This window comes from Eleginops maclovinus, chromosome 7 (assembly GCF_036324505.1).
Source record: "Eleginops maclovinus isolate JMC-PN-2008 ecotype Puerto Natales chromosome 7, JC_Emac_rtc_rv5, whole genome shotgun sequence".
NCBI lineage: Eukaryota > Metazoa > Chordata > Actinopteri > Perciformes > Eleginopidae > Eleginops > Eleginops maclovinus.
The window spans coordinates 18328026-18341276 of record NC_086355.1 but is presented as its reverse complement, the minus strand read 5'-3'; the positions used below and the strand labels follow the sequence as shown (position 1 = coordinate 18341276).

Sequence of the window (13251 nt, the reverse complement as noted above, 5' to 3'; positions counted from 1 at the left end):
TGTGGAGCTGAGAGGAACACATTGAGCCCCGCGGTTATATTTCTTTGGGATACACACACCACACACACACACACACACACACACACACACACACACACACACACACACACACACACACACACACACACACACACACACACACACACACACACACAGACACACACACACACAGTATGCATGTCAGTGGGCATGGGAGTACACAAGCTCACATTGAAGCTTAAAGCAAGCACAAACAATTCAATCTTTCCCTTTTTGTCTGTCTGTCTCCTTCTCTCTCTTGTTCTCAAACACACACACACACACACACACACACACACACACACACACACACACACACAAACTGGCCTTTGGCAGATGAACTTGAGTTAGACAGCTGATGGGAAAGGAGAGGGAGAGAGGAATATGAAGCATCAGCACACTCATACTGTACTTTAAAGGTAAAGAGCGAGGGAAGAAAAAAGCAGGAAGACACCTCAGAGCTTTCAGCCCAGGCCTAGCTCCGGGGTGTGAAACAAAAAGGCAAAACTCAAAGTTTAGAAGATATTCTATATGTTCCTACATCCAGGACATGCTTAAATCTTACACAATATCACATGCACTTTGTTCTGCAATGGCAACTACTCCCTCACTACGAATGGGACACCAGTATTCCTAAACAAAATACTGGCTCCAAAATGGTGGAAGGAGCTCCGTATTTACATGTATATCAGGCAATCAAAAAGTCTCTACATCTTCCCTCCAGACTGAAAACCAACCTGTTGCAACTAAACCCTTAAAAAACACAAATCTCTACTTCTCTACGAGGCATTTAGAGGGGCACAATTATGCACATTTTCAGGTTCATATTTGTGTTTTGTGCCTCTACTGTGACATGTTAACATGCTTTATAATTCATAAAGCTCTTCATTGTTCTCATACTGCCTGTGCTGCAGCACCACTTTTCACCCTCTGTCTGAAACCAGGGGGGGTGTGGGAGATACAATTCTTCTGGAGGGAACTGCCTTGGCAGATCATTTACATGCAAAAAACACAATATAACACACTACATGAAACGGAAAAAACCCAAAAACCAAAATAGGGCCACTTTTTTAAACAAGGTTTGCCTTGAATGTGTATCCTGATGGTTGATTGCAGTTATTGCACGTAGCTTTGGAAGTGTCAGTTAAATGTAATTTAATGTGAAGTTGTAATAATAGTAGTAGAGCAAATCTAATCACTGTGTGCAGAACTGCTGAACCAAACCCTTTTGATCAGATGCAAAGACTACCCCGTTAAACTTTTCCTGAGAGTGTGACATAAAGTGAGTTTGTCCTGAGAAGGTCACGGGGCCTTACCTGTCGTTGGCAGTAGCAGAGACAGGAGGAGACGTAGTTCCAGCTCCCCTCGGTTTATTGACTTTGGCGTACAGCCTATCGAGGGGGTCGTCATCAGGGATGGCTGCAGAGTCGTTAACGTGATTTGCATGTCCTGGGAAGACAGGAGGGCCTTGGGGGGAAGGGTTGCCGGCATGGGCGTGCTGAATGGTACTGTAGGGAGGGGACTGAGGTGGAGGCTGTGGCAACGGACCCGTATCACGGTCCCTGAAGGTCTGTATCCGGGCGTAGTTGGGGTCTGCGTCGTCATCTTCAAATTCTGGATAGGACGACTCGCCAACCTGCTGGTCTCTGGGACGCAACTCAGGATGACCCGCCTCGATCCTAAGAGGGAGAGAGAGTAAGACGTCTAGAGAAATTCTTGATACTTTAAGGGTTTTTGATGAGTGGAATAATGAACATAAAGAAATATCTTTGAACAGATCACACAGAAGCACTTTACTTCAGATACATTCACAGGAATGGCAAACATGGAGTAGAGACAGATAAAGAGGATTTTCAGAATGATAAGCAATAAAAGAAGGAAAGGCAGACATGTTCATCAAGTAGATCCAAGAGTGAAATAAGTGAACAATCATCTGCAGTCAAGAAGGATAATAAAATATGTTTACCAAAGAAAAAAAGACTCTGAATATTCCAGTATCTGAGTTTGTCTGTCAGCAAATTTAAAGCACAAAGGTATCGTGATCATCATCAAAGCTCCCCACCTTTCTCTCTCGTCTTTCATCCTCTCAAACTCATGATCACTCAGGAGGTCTGACTTCTGTCGCTGTAGAGCTGCTTTTGCCTCCTTCTTCTCATCTTTTTTCTTGCCAAATCTGGACAGAGACAGACAGGAATGGACACAGACACAAAGACAAATGAATGAAAGTAGAGAACAACTTCATGATATAATAATTCAACATGGGGGTTATAACTGCCTTAGCATGATGTGGTTATTTGGAAACAGAAGAGGAACAACCACCACATTGACTTACATGGCTGGTAACATATGATTACAGGGGCCCTTCTGGTTTATATTTCTATTTTGAGCATCTACTGTGACATGTTTACATGCTTTAATGTGCTTTAATGTTCTTCTTCTGCCTGTGCTGTAACACCTCTTTCAACCTCTGTGTGAAATCAGAGCCCTCTGATTGGTTATCTGGCTCAGTGGTGACTTGTCAACCACTTAGAGAAGTCCCGCCCATTAGCCTATCACATATAATGAGTTAGAGTGCTAGCCAATAGAAGAAGTGCACGTGATACATATTGATGACACTATGCTACGGATTCAAACAAAGGTTTTCAATGGAGTCCTTTCAGGCATTGCGGTTAATTAACACACATTGTTTAGATATCATGGAGACCACTGGAATGTGATTAATTTAAGAGGTTATTTTTTTTTTTAATTAGATAAACAATAATAAACAAGCACATGTAGAGTGGCTTTGCAATGCATTGAGCAGTGGAATAAAACGAAGATAAGCAGTTCAATAAATTAGAAGGAGGCAGGCTGCACTCTGGATAGCCTAATCTAAATTAAAAGATGGCATACACACAATAGACTAAGAGGTCCTTTAAGTGGCCACATATCAATACTCAAACCACACCACTCAATGCAGTGTGTGTGGTCAGCATCAGCAGCACACTCAGCAGTACTGGACACTCATTACCTGGACAAGGCTTCCACGCTTGTGCGCACACACACACACACACACACACACACACACACACACACACACACACACACACACACACACACACACACACACACTAAACTTCATAATTACATATCAATTAGTACTGTGAATGAGTCAGGTTTAATGCTATAAGACATTTGCTTTGGTGAGGTAATGATGCATACATACACATAAAAGACAATTAAGTAAAGAGCAAACAACTAATTTAGAATTGATCATAAAAAATGTAAAAAAAATACATAGGCACAGGAAATATAAATATATCTATGTATGAAACATAAAATAAAAACTTAGAACAAAGTAAAAAACAAACATGTATATAGAAAGGAAAATCATATGCAGTAGATATATTAAAAACATACTAAGAAAATATGTTCAATATTTATGTATATTTATATGAATGCATTTAGTTTTTAACAAGAATAAAAAGAACAACATTGAAATGGTTATGTTGTATGTTCTGCCATTTTCTTCTTAGTCCAAAAAAAGTAGATTGAGTTATCAGGAGCCATTAAGAGGAAAAAAGCTGAGGCACAGAATGGTAGAAAAAATAAATGAAAGGAACTGCTAATAGCAGCTCATTAAACTCTACACCCCCAGCAGCTACACAGTGAGTAGGATATGGTTAATTGAGCCAGTCAAAACTGCTAAATAGTTAATATCTCCAACGTGCAAACCGTGACCTTATAACACGCCTTATGTTTTATTTATCTGCTGAATGTATTGATGTATTACCCTCTGGTTTACACTTCCGATACCCACTGGTACTGATGCTTTTGAAGTACCTGTTTGTGCATTATTTATGAGGAAATTTGTGGTCATTTAAAAACGTGTGACTGTTTTGTGGTATAGCCTGCGCATTGCTGGGAAAAAAAGATGTAGTATGTACACTTAGGTAATGTTTCTTTGAAATGTGGAATGGGAGGTAAAGGAGCATATTCAATGGGGAACAAAGAGCGATAAGTATGTATGTGCATTAACAGTGTGCGTGTGTTTGCCTCACAGGGGACAAGCCTCGCCATAATTACTGCTACCTACCTACTTGCAGGCTTACCCTTTCCTTCAACTCTCCTTCTTCCCCCTCTTTCACCTCTCTTCCTTGTTACCTTTTTCCTCCTCTTTCCCCTCCCTTCTCTCATTAACCTTGTTTCAGTTCCTTTCCTATCCATAGCTTACCTCGCCTTCACCCCTTCATCTCCCCGCCTCGCTCAGTGTGTCGCCCCTCGGTATCAAACACTTCTCTCACAGCACTTAACCTTTGCCAACTCCTCCTCTCCTCTCCTCTTCTCGATGCTGTCATCCCTGTTCCCTTTTCTTGCGTTTTAACAGAAAAGGAAAAGCCAAGAAAGGTATTAAGGTAAAAGCTGGATCACGGGATGTTTGTGAAACTCACAAAAGACATATGCAGTGATAGGAAATCTGACTACTTTAATACAAAAACAGACAGATTTTTTTTTTTAAAAACACTTCAAATCATTACCCTATGCACTATAAAGTCAAGAGGAGAGTCCATACATAAACAATATATTGGAAATATATAATGCAGGTGGATGGATCAATAACTATTTGCCTTACAATTATTCATCAGAGACAATTTTCAAGGTGCTTTGGACATACGATAAAAAGGGACTGGTATAGAAAGGTAAATACAAATGTATATTTTAACTGCAGACTCATGAAAACAGAACCAAATAGGAGCATTGGATTATATACTTTGTGTCAAGAGGGCATATAACAAATACTGTACATGGTTTTGGAATCATATTGACAGTATGTGTTATATTTCTTTTGGACACACAATGCTTTGTTTCTTAATGTCCATCATCTGTTTTTATGTCATCACTCCTTAACTCTCTGCCACTCTAAACCACAGCAGAGGGGCTGTTTCTCAAAGGGGTCAAGTTCTACAATGAAATAATCACAACCACTTACAATTAACACAACCACATGTGTAACTATGTTTGAGTTACTTACATGTACTGTGGCAGTAAATGGAAGGGAACAGTGATGAGATGCAGTGTGAAGACAATGGTCAACTGTATTAGATCTACTCTCTCTCTCCAGTCCATCTTGAAAGTGTTGTAGAATTAAAACTGGGGTATTATGGGAAAAAAAAAAACATGCATGGATATCTGTGTATGTTGTCTTTTCACATGCAGGCATAATGTTAATAGCAGAGAAAAAAAAAAGTAAATAGGAAGCAAACAGGCTTATTTCATGATGTCTGACCTTTTCACTCTCCCTTCACCAACGAACAGGCAACAATATAAGTTGCTTCATATTTTTTCCATCTAATCTGCCTGCCAGTAAATGTTCAATTGTTAGCCCTTTAAAATGTCTTCTGTCCATCTGAGTTATCATGAGTGTCCCCACAGTGCACATTTACAAACATGGAGGTGCTACAGATATGACTCATTTACCTAACATTCAACTGTAAGTTATTTATTTACCATTATATTAATACTTTTAGTTTTAATTTTTTTCTTTGAAGAATAAACTTAAAAGTGGAAATTGGAGGGGGACTATGGGGACTCATGGTAGAAAAACCTGTACATTTATCAGGCCCATTGTACACACATGCTGGCAAACACAGCCTAGGTGTCCTGAAGACGTTTGAAATTGAACACGATTCAACATTATGGGCAGAATTTCACAGGATATATGAGAGTAAAAACAGCTGATTAACAGCCAGTTAGGATGAATGAATCACCTCTTGTTCTGCCATTACTGGGAACAGAATGATGTCTCATGAATATTCATGAGCTAACAGAACAATCTGTATGGAAGGTGTATGGCTACTCATTTACATGCGAGAAAGATTTAATTAGACACATGCACAGGTTGTTTCAAGCCTCCATCTGGGTAGGAAAAGGTAGGAGGAACAAAAACAGTCAACCATCAAATCTATGTCTGACAAAGGGGAAAATAAATCTTAAGGAATTATTGTTTCTTTTCATGTGGATACTGTTCAGCTACCAAACAGTTCTAGGTAAACAATATGTTTTTACCATAAAAATATGTAATACAAAACATATCCCCCTGTTTATTATGCCCCAAGAGGATTTTTAATATATTCTAAATGGATTCTAAATATCAGCTTTACCTAACAACCAGCGATAAGTACACAGAAAAGGCCCTGACACATCAAACCAACTGTCAACTGTGCATCTTGACGAAAGAGTCATATCTGAAAACCCAGCAAAACATCCAATCAATCAACGATCTCATACGTTTGGCCTGTGTGAAAGGTGATACTGTAACCCTCAGTAAAAGCAGACTATAATAATATCAATCCTCATTGAAAAAGGGGATTCAGAAAATGTTGGACTGCTGATGTGATGATTCCAACATTAAAACAAAGCAGCTTTTGCAGACCATGTTTACAACACTCTCACTCACCACTAAGTTGTGTTCAAGATGTTGGAATGATGAAGATACAAAATGAAAAAAGGCCCTAGGTGCCCACTTTTGTAATTAGTATGTGTTAAATGCCAATGTAAAGCGCTTTTTGACTGAATTGCCTTAAAATGTGCAATACAAATAAACTAACCTTGCAACTCTTGACTTAAATAATTTGTTGGTTTTTCTCCTGGCCATCTTTCTCCCTGTGCAATGATTTGCTTAAGCTGAACAGCTAATCATAGTGATCTATTTTCCGACTTATTTACCGATGGTGAGGGAAACATAACAAAAACATGGTCGGTGGATGCTATTCAATTTCTCCAACTTCATTGACGTTGTATGATCGGCTGGGTGGGCCATGCTTAAACAGTCTATCACTGTAAGAAACGCTGTAGTCACTCCACATGTTTCAAAAAGTCTTCAGGGTACACCAACATTGCAGATGATAAGATAGACTGCAGCAGCCTGTCTGCTGTGTCATTTCGGGCCTTAACCCTAACCCTAATGAGCCAAGGCTTGATTTGTTAAAGGAAGGTGCTGGTTATCGAGATTGACATGCTTGTTTATGCTTTACTCTTTAAAAAATGGTTTCCTTAGAAGGCTGATTTTTGACCCAAAAAAAGAAGGAGAAAGAAATACCTTTTACAAGGGAATCATTAACTTAATTCAACCGGATCAAAGCAGAACAATGATGGGTTGGAAAGTAAAAAAGGGGGCCGAGACCTCGTTATATTTTCTCACCACACTTAATGCTTTAACACACATGGCACTTGTAATGGTGAAGAGTGAGCGGAGTGAACAGAGGGCTGTTCCACACTTGTGCTTCTGAATAGTGCACAAGGACAAAAAGCCACTGACAAACGAGCAGAAAACGAGTGCAAACATCTGTGACTCTCACTTCACCTATTCTTTCTATTCTTCTGATTTCTCTCACTCCCTCCCTCTGCCACTCCGTAGACACGCCCCCCTTTGCTATCATTGGTAAATGGATCCTTGGGGGAATGGGTGATTGACAAGTCTGCTGCGATAACAAGCACATGCATGCAGACTCTGTAAGGATGTGCACATTCAAATACAAGCAAACACACAGACACACTCGCTAACACTTGGGAGATGATTGACAGGCATGACATCAGTGCGTGACACTTCAATGACTTTCTGTCATGATGTTTGATTGGCAGCTGCTGGGTCCTCCCCCCTCCTTTCAAACATTTGCTCTCTAATTATGAAACAATGACAGTAAATGTCTGGGCCAAAGACGAGGTTTTACCTACTTAAGGAGCTTCAAACAGCTTCCTTTCACCAAATTACCAGTTGCCTTCACCCAAACCGGACCATATTGTTTGGCTGCAACGAAGCAGAAATGCTTGCTCATCAAAAGTCCTCCGAAATCACTTACATTTTAATATTCCTGTACTGTCAGTAAACGGTATCTTTCTTTTCATTTCTCTTTTTTCATGATTTTTGTGATATCGTAAGAGGTTTTGTTTTGGTTTGTTCCGCTGTTGTACGGCACTACTTTGCCTGGCGGAAGGGCATGTGATCAGACACACAGTCACGGGGGAAAAGAGTGGTATGTTGGTCACATGTCCGTCCGCCAGGCAAAGTAGTGCCGTACGAATTAGCGCGAAAAAGACACTAGATTAGCAAGAGCAAGACGAGTACTGTAATTTCCTGACTATAAGCCGCTACTTTTTGCACAAGCTTTGAACCCTGCGGCTTATAGTCTGGTGCGGCTAATGTATGAACAAAACAGGATTTTCCCCTAAATTTAGCTTGTGCGGCTAATATTCAGGTGCGCCTTGTAGTCCGGAAAATACGGTACATGGACACAAAAACCCACACAACACAGACAATTAGATAATGTGGATGAGCACAGCGTTACGATAACAACCAAGCAGACAACCGTGCATGTATTACCATAGATTCTCATAAATTCACACAATTTTAAAACTGAAAATGAACAGCATGCACACATAATTTATGAAGCCCATCAACAATCACATAAACATGACACACTGGCACAACAGCAGCGCCTGTCCCCTGTATGGTTCTGGTAGACTTTGTACATTTCCAGCCTCACCTCATAGATTTCCATATAATCATTTGTATACACTGTCTCGTTCACAATCAGCACACACACACACACACACACACACACACACACACACACACACACACACACACACACACACACACACACACACACACACACACACACACACACACACACACACACACACACACAGATGACAACAGCTCGGCGAACCATACTCTCAACCCATGTTATTTATGTTTGTATGTTTATGTGCACTGTTCACTCACTCACTCACTCACTCACTCACTCACTCACTCACTCACTCACTCACTCACTCACTCACTCACTCACTCACTCACTCACTCGCTCCCTCGCTCGCACGCATGTACACACGCACGCACGCACGATGTCTGTCTGAGGAAGATTCATAGCCGCCACGTGCCAACTATATGACAACCATCTGACTGTGTGACCAATCATCTTTTATCACCACATGATTATTCATGACGGTTGGATGGTTAATCACACACTGCCACAGACACACACACACGATTGGCACAACTGATTGGCAGGTGGCAGCAGTTCACAGTTACCGAGCCAGCTGTCCACTTTAAAGGGCATTTTCAACAAACATTCACAGTCTGTTTTTAATGTCCGGGTTAACAATGTGAATATTACAGTCATTAGATTAAACTTTTTCCCTCGCTACACTTTTTACAAATGTGAAAATCCTTATAGTAAAGTGGCCTTTCGGACTATGACGGTTTCACAAGTAAAAACTAACAAATGGAGTTGTGCATACAATAGACATTTAGTAAGGGAAAGTGACAGTAACAGAGACTTTAGTAATGACATATTTTTGAAGGCCGACCCAGAAGTTATCGTCACATGGTTAGCATCGATAAAATGGAATGTGGAAAATAAGATTTTCTACAAACACACTTGTATTATACATAGCTGTGCATCACCACCGCTAAGCTATGGTGGCTAATGTTCAGTATGATGACGTTTTGTCTCACTTAGCCACATATTAGCAATCATGTTTTCTTTGACATTTTAAAGCTTCGGACTTTCACAAGTGGTGTATTTACTGACGTGTGTTAGGTCGTGGAACAATAAAATCTAACCGGTAAAAAAAGAACTCTCTATAATACCAATGTGTGGCCTTGTAGCTGCTGCATATAAATAGAATGTAATATGGTCAAGATATGTTTTGTGTGAAATGTGTGAAATGTGTGAACTAACCAATGATACACATTAACATGTATTACTGTAGAACCAGACACCTTGGAGTCAGGTTGAGTATCCCATAACACCTCTTCTCTGGACCATTAGGCCAATCAAATCCAGCCTTAGATGAATATGAGAAATCAGCAGTGTGGCCCAGATTGAACCGTACTGAATAGCACCAATTTGCCTTCTCAGTCTACCTCCATTACATGCAATCAAATGCAGATAGGGAGCTGGGGGGAGAGGGAAAAAAATTGGAATGATGCAAGGATTACAATGGTTGGGGGTGTGAAGAGAGAGGTTATAGAAATATGGAAAAAAGGAGGAGAGGAGGAGGGGGGGGGGATTATCAATGGGCTCCAATCAGGGCCCTCTTATGGTGATGAGAGTTGGGTGTAGAGGAAAGGTCTAAAATATCCTTTGGTCTATTATATGGTTTCTTTGGCACTTAAGGCTAGATGTGATGGGGGAATTAGTGGTTAGATGGAAGGGTGGCGGTGCATCGATGGTTAGATTAAACTGGAGATATTCTAGGTGTGATGCGTAGGTTGTCCAGGCCATAATAACATGTGGTAGGTAGGTGGAGGAGGGAGGGAGGAACACGGAAAGAAGGGATTTGGCATAACCTCTCCCAGACTAAATCACTAAGATTGCTAAAATGGTAAGACTGACAGGTCATAGAGTGAATGACGTAAGCAGAACATGTCTTTAGATGTGTCATGTATCGCCTTGTTGCTGGAGAGGAAAATGCAATAGTGTCAGGATCTCAGTTTCTGTATTTTTTATTTACTGTTTTACTTTGACATGTGTCTTGTTTTGTCACTTCCTGTCTTGTCTTGTTCACTTCCTGTCTTGTCTAGTTTCCCTCCTGTCTGATTGTCTGATCGTGTTCACCTGTTGCCCCTGTGTTTCTCCTCCCCCTTCCCAGCTGTTTATTGTCTTGTGGTTACCCTCTGTATTTAGTCTGTGCTTTCCTTTGTGTTCTTTGTCGCGTCGTCGTCGTTGTTCGTCCTTTCTTGCTGTTTCCCCGTGATGTCTTGGATCGCTCTTAAAGCTCTCCTTTATCCACTGGTTTGTCTGAGTTTTAATTTGATACTTTTCCTTGGTTGTACTTTTTGTCTGCGTTTTTGTCAACAGCTTTTTTATAAATAAAAGCTTGCCCTCTGTTACGTTTGAACCCCTGCCTCCTCTATTGCTTCTGCACCTGGGTCCTTTCCCCCAACCCTGACAAAGAGAAGGAAGGGAGGAAAATGATGGAGAACCTGAGGTGCATTTATAGGAATTTATCACATTGTGCCATCGATTATTCATTTGTTATACCTATAGCTAAACATTTGTCCTTAACATTGTGACAAATAAACCAAAAAACAAGTAAAAATTCACACCAGAGCAGCATAAATCTGTGTTTGACTGCCATGAGCGAACTCCTCAATATTAAAAAACAACACGGCTTTAGTTTCTACATGACGTTATAAAGCATGTATTAAGGTTTCATGAAAGTCTATACAAAGCTTAAATAAATATGAAAAACAACTATATCCAGGTTAATACAGTATTATAAGTGGGCACATAACATACTGGTCATTCAGCATTTATCATTTATTTTAAAATGTTATTGTTACCACTGTTGTCACTTTTCTGTTAATCATCAGGAATTTCAAACCTAAAATACAATAATTCCAACTCTTAAAGTCTTTTAAAAACCTTATAAATTGCAGTGCATGATTATAAACATGTCAGAGGTTTATAGAGCCTTATACATGCATTAAGGTTTCTCATGAATGTGTTTCAGATTTTGTGTTTGAGTTCTTATACATTTACATTCCTTATCCATTTGCTTTCAAAACTCGAATACATGTGTTTTTATGAACCATAGCAACTGGTTTGAAAGTGTATTCAATTAAATGAAAAGGGTTGGTTTACAAACATTATAAACACTTTTATATTTTCAAACGTACCATTTGTGGTGTTGCTATTTAGAAAAGCTTTCTTTTTTTGTTGTGTTTCTGTGTAAAAATGCTGTTGGAACAGGATATATTTGCGATTGTCAAAACATGGGAAAAACTTTACTGAAAATAACCACAGACCTTAATATGGACAGTGTCACTGTTTTAAATGCTAAACTACTATTTTCTAATCACAGGTAGAAATCAGTTTTCAATTAAATATATTGATATTATGAGAATTCTTAGGAGACTTTTGAAGGGGCTTCCCTACATGTTGCAACGTCTTGAAGGATTGCATCTTCAACACCAAATATATGATATTTATAATCTAAAAATATCCTGGAGGCTAGGTAATGTATAAATGTCATACAACCCAGAGTTGCATATTCTGAAATGATAGGTTGAAGTAGCTTACACTTTGGGTATGGAGGCAGGTAGACAAGCAGGTAGGTACTGCGGGTATGGCATTAAGTCAAGCTACTAATATAATAAGAGGGTGAAGAACACCACAATCCTCTTTTAAACTAGCCGTCCATACACTGCAATGTTTCTCTTTATATTTAGACTTGACATCATTTCAGTATTGAACATGTTTAGGTATGAAGAGCCATTTATGCACTCAAATGTTTGTAAGCACCATAAAAGGAATCTTTCTGCTTCCTATAACAACATTTCTTAATGACTAAATCCTATGGGTATGAGAGGGAAAGCACACTGAAGTGAGAATAAGCAAAACAAGGTGAATAGGTTAACAAAAAGGTGGGGACCTCAAAGAAAATAGCACTGAGCTTAATAAATCACGAGAACTATGTGCAAATTGGTCTAATTTTGCTCATATTTAACTTTAAGTAACATGCAATTTTGAGATATAATTACTGTGATAAAGTTGGGCTTTGAAATCTGGAAGTGTTTTTCTGTGATGTGGTTCACACAGAATGCTTTTGTAAGTGTGTTTTGAAAAGCTGCGGCTCCAATTGTTATATCAAATTGTGTGTTATTCCTAAAATGTTTATCTATGTAATGGCTATGTGAAAACCCATTTCAGAAACAACCATGGTGAAACCCACCCCCCTCCAGATTTTAGGTAGCAATTAAGGTAGAAAGTACAGAGTGTCCCATTCAGGCTGTGTCCACGTTAATGTCCCATTCGCACTGGAAGATATGGTGTTAGAGTTAATCACATGAACTAGTTCTGACAGATTATTTCCAGCGTCTCTTAAGGAAATTGGGCCACTGCTCTTAGAAGGGGTCTTTGTGTGCATGGGTGCATGTTAGAGGGAGAAAAAGCCCCCAGTGTTCATGTTTAAGGGTGTCTTTTGTCTGATATAGTGTGAACACATTAGTGTGCAAAGATTGTTCTAATGCAGGGGCTCCAACCTGACAAAATTGCATTTTTTTTTTAATGCTGGATAAAGTGATTTTTTTATATGAAATAAAGGTTGTTGTTGTAATTGCAGTGTTACAGTAGACACTGTGGCTGAGTTGTGCATTCATCATAAAATGACATAGTAATAATAATATATATATATTTTCAATTGAGGGGAACATTATAGGCTTTGTGGCATGGCATATATAAATAT

The 13251-nt window shown here is 39.5% G+C and overlaps 1 protein-coding gene across 2 annotated transcripts in view; it reads right to left on the bottom strand.

Moving 5' to 3' along the window:
- The window catches only part of pard3bb (par-3 family cell polarity regulator beta b), a 179938-nt gene that overhangs the window by 79138 nt on the left and 87549 nt on the right, over positions 1-13251 (bottom strand). For both annotated transcript variants that reach the window (XM_063887866.1, XM_063887867.1), the window contains exons 19-20: positions 2081-2191; positions 1335-1697 (exon numbers count right to left, since the gene is read on the bottom strand). In XM_063887866.1, coding sequence (XP_063743936.1) covers positions 1335-1697; positions 2081-2191 — 474 coding nt within the window. The remainder of the gene's footprint in view (positions 1-1334; positions 1698-2080; positions 2192-13251) is intronic.